Raw genomic sequence first — 12,505 nt, 5'->3', positions numbered from 1 at the left:
GTAAAAAATAACTAAGTATCAGTATTACAGCTATTGCTCTACTATAGAGCAACAATGTCAACTCCCTTAAGGGTGTCATTGTGTGGTGGTCAAGTTTTGCATGGTTGACTAACTTATTTCCCACATTTATTTTCAGCAGAAAAAACACCCTATTATTTTTAACAATATTAATGTTATTGTCATTAAGTTATCACCAATATTTTGGAAAAACATGGCTACACATGACCTAGATCACAGAATCACAGAAAAATCTAGGTTGGAAGGGATCTCTAGAAATCATCTGGTCTAACTGTTCATGAAAGCAGGGCTTTAAGATAGATTTTCCAAGGTCCCATCAGGTCAAACCTTGAATATTTCCAGGAAGGAAGACTCCACCACTTCTCTAGGCACCCTATTCCAAGGCTTAACAGTTCTCAAGGTAAAGATATTTTTCCCCCTTATATCCAGATGTCTAATATAAAAACAAACAAACAAAAAACAAAAAACAAACCGCAAACAAAAGAACACAAAAACCTTCCAAATTAAAGAAAGCATAAACAGGTAGTTTAGAACACTAACAATTTCATCCTCAAATTTCAACACACTAACCTAACATACGACATTGTCCAATAATATAGTCTAAGCATGAAGTGAAAACCAAAAGCTCTGTATTGCAGAAGTTATCCAACACTGGACAACTGTCACATCTTAACACTAGCAATGCAACAGGAACTGACAGGCATTAGAAGTTAACAGCTGCAGAATATTTATTTCAAGTACCTACAGTTTATGGTATATGTAACTGCTCAAGTTATTTATTTATAATTGAATAATTTGGTAATATATCAGCAATCCCTTTTGGTGGCTACCTCTGGCACCATTCACTGTCCTTCTGAGTCACACAGGCATACCAGGATGCCTCTGATCTCGTACATACTACTACTCTTATCCCTTAGGATCTTAGGCTGCCACTTCTCCAAGCCTAAGCTCTTCCTGTCTTCTGCTCAAGACACTAAGTCTTCAAGTCCTATATATGCTTCCATACCACCAGTCCCCTCTTTTCTTGCCCAGCCACTAGTTAAAGGATACAGAGTGAGGCAACATAGGCAGTGGTTGAACCCAAGTCAAGCACCTGCTCACTCATTACCCTGTGGTCAAAACAATATTACACCTGCTGAGCCTCACACTGAAGACCTATCCTTAGAGCAGGCACTAACCTTCTTATATAGTTCACAGCTTAATGTCTCTAAGACATCTCAATTTATTTTATATTTTTTAATAAGATGTGTTGAAACTAACCAACGGAGTCAGACATCACTGGAGTAGGGACAGACTGCCAGTTATGCTCTTTAGACAGTAGAACAGACTCAGGAGTTGAACATTCATTTGATTCAACATTGGTTTAGGTCACCTGACAGGACATCAAAGTTAAAACTACTGAAGAAACAAACTTTCACCTTGCTAACTTGTCACACATCAACTGCCAAAAGGGATCCCAACGGATGGAAAGGAAGGTGACTAATAAAGCCAGGTTTGTCATGCTGTCCGACCTTATCTGCTGGCAAGAAGCACACTCGCCGATCGCCTTGAAGTTGCCATCTAATCAATCCAGTAAAACAGGCTTTTTTTATTACCCGTGTTAGAGAGTTCAACTTTGCCTTATAAGATACAGCAAATGGTTGTAAAGCCAGTTTTTCTCCTCGGTACCAGAAAGAAAAGCAAATGAGCTCCAACGAACGACAGAAACCATCTCTAACCAGGAAAGGCCATTATACAGTTCTGGGTACGTGCACCTGGCAGCTGAGGAGCATCGACACGCACAGAGCTGACTCAGTGCTGCAACCACCCACACACCCAAGGTGACACTCAGGGCAACACTTTCTTCAGAGCATCTGTAACGTGTGGCCTACAGTCTATTTTTGTGGAGAAAGTTATAAGGATAAGCACATTATCTTCACCTTAGAAGTAATTTTATTTAAAGTAGTGGCAGGGATGAAACCAAGTTTGGCATTTCAGTTAATGTTTCCTGTTTACAAATGTTTGGGGGATGGGAGGCAGAGGGAAAAACACGACAAAAAGAAAAGCTGCTTTTGCTTTTGGTAAATGAAGTGACAAAAAAGCTACAGTGTTGGGCACTTGGCAGACTAAGCAACAGATTTATTTTCTTCATACCAGTTTAACACAGCTTGTATTTGTCTTTGGCTGCTTTTTTCGACACCCAAAAGTGGGATTTTAAACCAGTTCTCTTGTACTGGGAAACGTTTACTTCCTGGGTAATTAGAAAAAAACAAACACAGGTGACCCTACTGCACAACACCATGCTACTCCAAGTCAGTCAAAGATAGCACACACTGGTTAACAAGTAACAGAGTTTGTAACTGATAATAGTAACAAAATCTCTTGCGCTCAAGAGTACCCAATGCAGAGCTAACTTTAGACCCAGTACGTCAGATTCTAGAGGCTCACTCGTTAAAGCCACTGCTCAATTCATTAATCTCTTCAGATGCTATTGGAAAAGTGTGTTATCCATCACAACTCCTTTTAATAAAGGGTCAGAGTCCTCCTTCACTATCTACGGAAAATGGGTAATATGTTATGAGTAAGATTGGCTTCCTATATAAAAAGATCACAACTCCTTCTACAATCACTTTGCTCCAAGAGGATTATGGGGTTGTTTTTTTTTTAAGAATCATTCAGATCATGTTTTCAGAATCAGGAATTCAACACAAGTAACAGCAAGTTATTCTACTGAAGAATTACCTTTATTACTAGGTCTACTCTGACTATACTGAACTTCATATTCCACTGAATAACGCTGTTTGATTACTACAAAACCTTCAATTGCTCACAAGTCAGATATATCTGTTTAGAAACCAAGTATAGCTAGATAAGTGACACTTGCTGTAAAACCAAATGTACCACTATCTCAGGATCTGAAGCCAATATACTCAGCTCTATATAAATTAACATGTACTAAGCAGAGTTTACCAATTTACCATCTATTTCAAACAACTCTGTGTTCTTCTATTCATATTGATAAGGAGAAATGACTAATTTACATTACAGAACAAAGTGTAGTATTCCCATCACATCAAAATGCAAGAATTTTGCAATTAATAAAAGAAAAAAAAATACCCCTCAGTGAGAGAGGCAGGAATGTATTTCAGCAGCCAGGCCACAGTGAAAACGTGGAGCAGGGCTTCCAGCAGTTTTGCTCTACACTCGGGTAACAAACAAGTAATCCTTGGAAAGAGGCAAACTTCTTCCTAGAATGCTCTGTGAAATACTTGGATAGAAGAGAAAAAACAGAGCCTCCCATCTTTACCTAAGGAGTTAGAAATTAAGTGTGTAAATTCACCTTCATGTAACGTAATATATAGATAAGGAATTAAATCTCTAAGGAAATAGGGAAAAAGTATTCATAGCACTCTTTGTGCTTGAGAGTTTACCAAACATGAAGATTCTGTCAAAAGGGTAATATCACAAGCCATAGCCCTCCCTTACTGTTAAGCACAAGATAATTTCACTACAAGATGTCAAAGGTCTTACACCAAATGTAACTGCACTTTTGTAAATAGCCAGGTGGTGGTGCAGGGGGTGGTCACAGTGGTGGTGAATTATTGTATAATAATGTACCAGAAAAGCACATGCTATTATTAAAAGTTGTCTGTTACCTTTACGCTGGCAGATAGGTGTTTGTTTCACACTTTGAAGCACCATGATGTTGCAAGCCTCTGCATTCAGCTACAACCTAAGTATGATGCTCCCTATTTGTTCCAGGGAGATACTACCTGATACACACAGTGCACTGGCTAGAAGCAGAATGCTGTTAGTAAATTAAGTGCTGCTTAATTAAATAGTAACAGCATACTTGCAGGCCCCATCAGTTATTTGGTACCTTTGGTCAAAGGTACCACATATCAGGACAGAATGAAAAGTTTAAGTAATCATCTGAAAAATATAGTCATATCTGCTCAGAAAAGGCGGAAGACAAAACACACAACCCTTCCCGTTATTGAACACTGAATCACTTCCTAGTTACCAAAAACCACTGTGTTCCCCCTAATCCTGGAGCCTTATCAGCTCCCAGGTGCCAAACCACCAGCTTCCTTCAGATAGATATCTGTTTCTCCAGGTGTGCATTTTCAGTATGAAAAGGAAACATGTATAACCAAAGCTGGAGAATAAACTTAAAATCCACTGAACTTAGTGAACAGATAGCTACAATTAAGACAGCTGCTTTACTACAAAAGTATTGCTGGAGAGTTCTGAAGTCTGTCAGCGATTTTTGGTCTCTTGCCACATCAGTAGCGCGTCCTGACTGGCGCGGTCCCACAGACTTTCCCTCAGCTTAGGAAATTTTCTGGCAACTACTTCAAAGAACCACCGTGTTGCTAAAGTCAAACAAATCTGAAAGCTAGAAGAATCAGTTGAAGTTTTTGGGGGTTTTAATAATAAAAAGCTCCACCATGGCTGCAAATACAAAACACTTATGTGCAGTCTTATTAAAAGCTACTGTTAATATACACAGGCTACAATGTCACAAGTATTTTACAGATGAAGAGTTGCCCAACATTTACAAATCTGAATTTTCCCAGTGACACCTCAAATTGCTTATTGCTTTTGAAGTAAAATGGAAAGAATTGATCCCCTCCCAAAAATTGTTCCCCACAATGACATACTGTAAAAAAAAAACACTTTTACTTATATCATTGACTTTCAAAATCACAACAAATAGCCATCAAATGCTGCATGCCACCCTAAGCTGTGTTGTTCTATTTTTTAATTGTTTTATTAAATACATGGAGAATTTAAGTTTTTGACTAGGTATTCGAACCCCTACATGCCTAAATTCTTAGCAACTTTTTCAGATGTCATGCAAAGCAAAACAAAAAAATGTTTAGAAGAAAAAGCTTTATGATCCTTAATAAAATAGGATCTTTCTGTAAAAAGATTTCCAAAAGACATGATCTCTTTTCAGACTAACCCTGATAGAATTAAGTACAGGATGATTTTGAGAGTGGCTTATGCTCTACCCAAACTAAAGTTCACCAGTGAGTTTCCATCAAGCAAAATCTCTGACACTATTTTTACCAGGCATCTGAGAAAGCCATAGCTGGAGATGGCAGCAGGCAGAACAGAGACTGAAATCACAACCCGGCTTTACATATCATTCAAGTTAACAGACGGTTCTAACAAACAATTACATCAATTGATAAAGGAATTGAGAGAATCAAGATTTAAATTTGAGTTCAGAATATGCAAGGGTAGAAATCTTAATTAAACAACAGCAGCCCAGAGAGTGCCATGTGAAAGAGTGAACTGTCAGGAGTTCAAAAACTTGATCTCTTTAAAGTCTTCTGATGGTTAATGAAATCCACTGACATACTGGACCCAAAAACAGGAAGCCAGAGACATAAGAAAAGTTTGAACTATACCATAACTATGGAGTTAATCCACACTGTAGGCCAGAATGTTAGCTGAAGTTTTTTAAACGAGTTTTTCAAGATGTTATAATAAATCTTTAGTGATATACATATGGCTAGAAGCATGTGAAAAGGAAAACTGTCCCATCCTGTAACAACCACTGAAAGCCAATCAGGACAACTTGTGCTCACTAGGTTGCTCAAAGACACCTTTCTTTCCTACAATAAACAAGGACTAACACATTCTGAAATAACAACATAAAGATACGGCAAGCTGTACTTTAGCATGTGCTAGCTGATCTTCAACTTGACCAAAGTATAGCCTGCTTTATCTAGAGACTAGAGATTTTCAGTGTGTTATTTAGAACATTAGCAACACATTCAAGAAGTTATCCTCTTCCAGACAAACCACTAGCATTGAAGCAACCACAGCAATCAAAAAGTCCTTGCATGTGCTTAATTTCAGGTACATGTCCAAGTTTGCCTACAACCAAAAGCTGTGCCTCTACCTGTACTATTATAGTTCAAGAAGTGCAGTCCTTTCCCATCTGTGTAATTAAAAAAACCCAGAAAATTGCTAAGATTATGAAAAGCATTTTATACCAATACAGATGTAGAAATAGAAGCCAACTGCACATACATCCAATACTTGGGATAAAAATGTTAGACTTTAAAAAAAACATCAAAACTCAGTGAAAGAGATCAGACCTCTGCATACTTGGGGCCAATCCCTGGGAGATGCCCCCTGTTGAAGAACAGGATCCATATTCACCCAACTGTAGGCAAAACAACACAAGAACCACAGTACAGTACAAAACCCCACGCATCCGCAAGCCACAGCTCAGGCTCGCAGCTTTCATTGATAAAACACGTCATTCCACAGAGCGTAACTACATCACATAACTTGCTAGGGAAATAGCCGTGGTTACTCATCACAGTTTGGTGTTATGAACCGCTTGCTTTCCATAACACTACACACACCAGATCAGAATCTGTCTGGGGGTAGAGGGAGAAGACAGAGGGAAATCAATGAACAAGATGTCAAATCGTAACTACTTTGGTACTTTAAAGCTCAAACAAAACAGCATTTGACTTAGTACTGAAATACTTTAGTGTTCATTTCAGTTGCTTACAATCGCTCTTTTTCCAAAGCTATTTTTTAAAGTCCTGTTTAAGTTAAACAAAAATCTGGTTAATAGTGTAAATAATAAATGACTTAGAAAAGGAGCTTTTTGTTTCTTGATATGCAAAAAATGAACAGTAATCTCTACTTTGTGCACATGTTAAGTTTTACTTGATATTTAAAACATGTCACTAAAGCATCCAGCCTTGCTTAGTACTACTGGCATCTGTCAGAATCACTAAAATTAAAGCTGCTACCAACCCATTGGAACTGCATTTGCCAGCTAGAAAAGTTGAAGCATTTTATGATTTCACAGCAATTTTACCATATCTTCTCTTTCAGAAAACAAAAAAATAAAAGTGAAGCACACGTCAGTATTGTCCACCTTACCATTTCAGAAATGAAACCTTTTAGCTTGCTTGAAGGCTATGCAAACTTCAAGGAAGGGTACGTAATTAGTTTCGTATTACATTACAATAGAAGAACAAAGTAGAGTTCGAATCACTTTCCATATACCCAGTTTTCTTCTTACAGAGAACTTAATATATTGATTTTGTTTTCACCTTGAATGACGAAAAACCTCTTGAACCCTTTATAAAACTTTACTGCCCACTATGATAACACATATGTACAGGCTTTTGCTCCCATTTTTCATGAATTTCTATGAGCAACATCACTATATCTTAATGGGGAAGCTCTAAAGAAAAACAAGAGATCCCTATGACTGGTAAGTTACCACCTTAATACTGTACAGTATTGATTAAGAATAATTATCTAACCAGCTTCAGAGCACACAGGTAGCTAGGCTGAATTAGGAAGATAAAAGCTGGCTGTTGATAAAGATGGTAGAAAGTAGGCGGCCGTGACAAGGGTTGCTACACTACCCCTTGAAACATACCGAACTGGTCAATAGAAGCAAGCATGCAACATGCTACTTTGGCTGTATTTCTACTCTCTGATGCAAGGAAAAGTATCTGTTTCACTTTTGGAAATCAACACCTTTCAAAAAGCGCTGAATTCCTTCTGCTAGAAAAGGGATTATGATCACTTAGCTTGACGAGCTCCTCTGAACTTCAGATTGCAAAAAACACAGTTTTCTCAGCAGGGCTTTTAGTCATACTTCAAAGCATGGGACACACTCTCTCTCCACAACGTATGTTACCATAAGTGCTTGTATGAAACCTAAATTTGCCAAGAGTGGGAACCGATGAAATTACAGCCAATGTGGCAGATTAATGTATGGCTGTACTGTGTGCAAGCTTCACTGTTTGTGATTTCTGTTTTGTCTGTAAAACTGCATTACTTCTCCACTGTTCTTTAATCTTCGTATCGAAGAGTGATTTGCAGAAGTGGAACAGTGGGAAACTAGTTGCAAAAATCAGTGAGATCAGCCCAATCCTAATGATCTTCATTTCACACAGAGGCAATTAGGATATAACGTTCTGCCTTCAGACTAAGGGCCTACACCCTGTAGAGATCCACCGCATCCCTCATGGAGTGATTCACTCTCCTGCTAAATCAGTAGTGAAGATTCTCAGACAGAACTGCTTTTAATAAAAGGAGAGATGCTGTTACTGGACAAAGACACATGCCAAGACGAGACAGCAAGGCCACGTGAGTACAAGGCCCTCAAACAGTGGAAGTGTGCCAGCCAAAACTGGAGGAATTGTCAGAACAGTGAAAACCTTTCTGCTTGCATCTTTTCCAACTTTTTTTACGGAAACCAATTTAAAAATCTCACATCTTATTGAGGAGGTCCAGATGGAGAATCTGTATTCCCAACATATGCCCAGATCACAGATTTTGCTTAGACTTCTCAAACTTGCATGCCAAGAGCATGTGGGACTTGCCAGATGAACAGCAGTACAGCAGTGCTTCGAGCACCTATGAGGTTTTGTAGTTTCCCTTGAATCTTCCTAGCCCAGCAGACAGGAACCCTTTGTTGCCATTAGTCATTTGCAACGTTTAGAAATCTAAAGCATAAAATCTAGCAGATAAGCACAACCAGACTTCAGCATCATGGTGATTTCAGCACAGCTCAAGTAACTGAATTACATAGGAAGCATCAGTGTTTTCCTTAGGGAGAAGGCTCTTCAAGATGTTTAAATGCAGTTTGCCAACAGGAGTAAGGTAACACTAAGACCAAAAAAGCTCTATAAAGCAGGTTATTGGAGAATGTTTTTTATATTACCTGATTTCCTAGCATTTCATGAAGTATTTTCTGTGCAAGGATATGAATGGAAGAAAAAAGGAATACGAAGTACAGGACACGTGACTAAGGTTCATATTACAACGCTAATAATAGAAATAAGAACTCATGGTAAGGTTCAGTACATACTGATATAAAGGCAACGATATCTTAGGGTATGGGAAGATTGGAATAAATCATCTCAAGATAAGTCAGGATGGAACTTGCAGCACATCTGTTACTCCACTCCAACAGCCTCTGCGCCTGCTCTTTCCCCTCAGTAAACACCCCGACAGAGGAATAACTTACCTCCCATTAATTCACACTTGTCATGAGTTAAGACTGTACACACCTTCTGATTTTTAGGCCTTGATAACAAGAACACACTGTAACTCATGACAAGCATCCAACTCCAAAACAAAACTGCAGGCAGAATGTTTCTGGCTGATACTGACACTTCCACATAGCCTGGACTAAGTTGCCTAAACCCTGTCTTTCCTGCGGGCTTAAGATACAACCCCATTTCCAAATTACCCCTTGATTGAGTTGGGTAGCTTCCTACTCAAGTGAGAGCCACGCCACACTCTAGCCCAAGGTATCTGATGCACGCATCAGGGGGATTCTCACCACAAGCCGGACACGTGCAACCCAGATGTGCTAGTGCTCAGTGTTGTGCCAAATCCCCCTTGTTGATTGACCTTGTGCACTTAACGCCATAGAACAAAATATACATTGCACTGCTACACACAGGTAGCCAGAAGAGAAGCCAATGCTACAAACTACCAACAACTAATATGAGGAGGAGTTAAAATAAATAATTTTTGTTTAGCATACTCAAAGCTGTAGTTCTGGGAAAACAAATGAAAAACATCGTTCTCTTGCTTTTCCGCTTCAGTGCAAACTTTTCTGTAGATGACCACATGCTGTCACCTCTGACAGCAACCAGTTCTCAACTTCATGGTTATAAACCTTATGCAATTGTTTTGCATTGAAAAAAAACATCACTAGATTCCTACAAAACTTACAATGCAGATGTACCGTATTTAAAATAATATGGTTGGTAGCACTATTCCTCATCACCATTAAAGCTTCAGTTTACTTTTAATTGCTCAATTTGTAATGAACAAATAGCCCCACGCATAGATGCCAGCATGGCAAATATTATTTGTGAACACAACGTGACAAAGTAGAACTCCTCCTCACTGTACCTGCATTTATTCCACCTTGGAGAATTTAACATTAATGGCTTCTGTATGCATTAGTGTCATGCCTATGTAAGGTTACTCTTTTAATGTCTATGCAAAGCTATTATTTATCTATCAGTACAAAAAGTAGGTCACAGCTCAGAAATGTATAGGATCATAGAATCATTTAGGTTGGAAAAGACCTTTAAGATCATCGAGTCCCACCCTTAACCTAACGCTGCCAGTTCACCACTAAACCATGTCCCTAAGCACCACATCTACACATCTTTTAAATACCTCCAGGGATGGTGACTCAACCACTTCCCTGGGCGGCCTGTTCCAATGTTTGACAACCCTTTCGGTGAAGTTTTCCCTAATATCCAATCTAAACCTCACCTGACACAACTCGTTACTTGGGAGAGGAGACCAACACCCACCTCGCTACAACCTCATTTCAGGTAGTTGTAGAGAGCGAGGAGGTCTCCCCTGAGACAACTGTATGGACAACTGCCTCTATTGTAATACTGCCTATTAGAAAAACCCACTCAAGATCTTTAGAAATTTTAGCTATTTTAGACCACTGGAGTGGATTAAAAGATTTATCACGTGACAAGTCATGAACATATGCAAGAAGGCAATGCTACTACCACACTAGCTTCCTCGTTATCATTTTTTGCATTAAGCATATTATACCAATAATACAAATTGATAAATTTAGCAGTAGTTATGGAGCTTTCTGGGTATGCTATTAAGTTACAAGGGTCACTTACCTACAATCTTATTACAGTCTTAGTTTGTACTAAAAGTACTTTGGAGGCATAGGGGTAAAAAGTATTGTACAGTACAACATCTTGCTGTGATATTACCCAAAACGTCTGTCCTGAAATAATGAACTGTCCCAGTGTTAGAACATGCAAAAATGGTGATGTTGGACACATAAGAAACACTTATTAAATCACAGGGAGATGACACATGTGTCAAGAGTTTTTCCGGGAATCTACTGCCAGCAACACAAGCGTTTAATAAAACAAAATCAACCTTATCGACAGAAGCTGGCTCTTCAGATAAGCTGTTTTGTTCAGTGTACTTAAATACCCTTAAGTACGTGGAATATAACGTTTTTCCTTATGAACTAAAAACCAAAGATGTATTAGACATTTATCATCAACCTATCAAGACATTTTTGCCAGAAGACAGTGGAGAGAATGTCAGCATCATAAAAAGTTCATATTTGTATTTCATTAGCAAGTTTTTCCAGATATGGTAATTAAGCAGACTTTTCTTCCCCACATTCCTGTTTGTTAACGGTTTCCTTTACAATCAAAGCCGCCCAGGTAATAGGGACAATTCGTTTCTTCTGCAGATTAGTTTCAGAGAAATAAATAAAAAAAAAAAAAGGGGAAGTGCAGCTCCCCCCCCCCACCCCCAAAGTTAAGTATTCTACACATCTAAATCCACTTCTTAAAAATACTTTTTCTAGGCAACACTGTGCAAAGTTAGTACTTCAGTTATATATATATTTCTGCCAAACGGACAGTTTGGGACGATCAAAGTAGGAGTCCCAGTATTTAATGTTATCAAAGCACTAATTTGTTCTGATTTCTATTACATAGGTATTAGAGCCAGAGTGATTTGTACGACAAGCTGTACAGCCACGGGGGAAGCAACCATCCTAGCAAGGAAAACAACAAAAAAAAAATCCCCATATCTTTGCTCGCTGCTTTCCTCTTTTTCAACCGCAGAGGCTGACTAATTACTTTAGATAATCATTAAAGAAAGGAAGTGAGAAATGCCGTAAAATTAATGGGAATTTTATATTACAAGAAACAGAATCTCTTACTGGCCTTGCATGTGTTTCACAACACCGACAGGGTAACTTGCTTTCACGCTTCATATACATTTATGTATGTTAGCTATATTATACGTGTGGATATATTATGTACTGGAGAGGAGTGTACCTCCGCAGCGTAAGCCGGCACCCAACATGCCTAAAGTAACCCCCGTGGGGAGCCGGCAGCCTCCGAGGTGAGGTAGCCCCTGATAACCGGTCTGTGGTACTGTTATCTCCGGGCTTTGAGTTCTGAGCCCTTGGCAGAGCCGTGCCGAACAGCCGTCCGTCCGTCCGTCCCCGCGGGCAGGGCCGCTCCGCGCCCACAGCGCTCCCCTCCCAAACCCGCCCACGGCACTCGGTGCTCGGACGGGCTCGCAAGAGCTCCCAGGCGAGGTGCTCCGCCAGCGATTTGGCGGAAGAAAAGCCCGCAGGAGGGAAGGAGCCAAAGCAGCCCCGGGAGGGGAGTCAGCGAAGGCAGGCGCCGGAGCCAGCGGGGACGGGACGGGACCTTGCCCCGTTCCCCGCCCCGGGGACCCGCAGCCGCCGGGCCGCAGCGCCCTCGCACCCCGCCGCGAGCGCAAGGCGCGGAGGGGAACGGAACGCGGCGGGACCCCGCGGGGCAGCGCCACGCCCCGGGGCACCCCGAGCCGCCCGCCCCCCGCCGCCACGGCACGGCACGGCGGGCTGCCGGCTGACAGCCAGCCCAGCACCGCCGCTCACCTTCCCGCTCGCTTCCCCCCCCCTCGCCCCCGCTCCAGCCCCGCCAGCCGCCGG

The 12,505-nt window shown here is 40.5% G+C and overlaps 1 protein-coding gene across 6 annotated transcripts in view; it reads right to left on the bottom strand.

Moving 5' to 3' along the window:
* Positions 1-12,505, bottom strand: part of PTPN3 (protein tyrosine phosphatase non-receptor type 3) — a 136,984-nt gene that overhangs the window by 122,582 nt on the left and 1,897 nt on the right. For 2 of the 6 annotated variants that reach the window (XM_064443254.1, XM_064443255.1), the window contains exon 1: positions 11,859-12,140. The exons of 2 other annotated variants lie outside the window; for them this stretch is intronic. In XM_064443254.1, coding sequence (XP_064299324.1) covers positions 11,859-11,886 — 28 coding nt within the window. In that variant the 5' untranslated portion in view covers positions 11,887-12,140. Of the gene's footprint in view, positions 1-11,858; positions 12,147-12,505 lie in introns of those variants that run through there. 2 more of the 6 variants (XM_064443256.1, XM_064443257.1) reach the window with 2 other exon arrangements.

The sequence above is a fragment of the Phalacrocorax carbo genome, chromosome 2 (assembly GCF_963921805.1).
Source record: "Phalacrocorax carbo chromosome 2, bPhaCar2.1, whole genome shotgun sequence".
Classification (NCBI taxonomy): domain Eukaryota; kingdom Metazoa; phylum Chordata; class Aves; order Suliformes; family Phalacrocoracidae; genus Phalacrocorax; species Phalacrocorax carbo.
The sequence above is the reverse complement of the archived record's forward strand: the minus strand, read 5'-3'. Positions and strand labels throughout refer to the sequence as shown.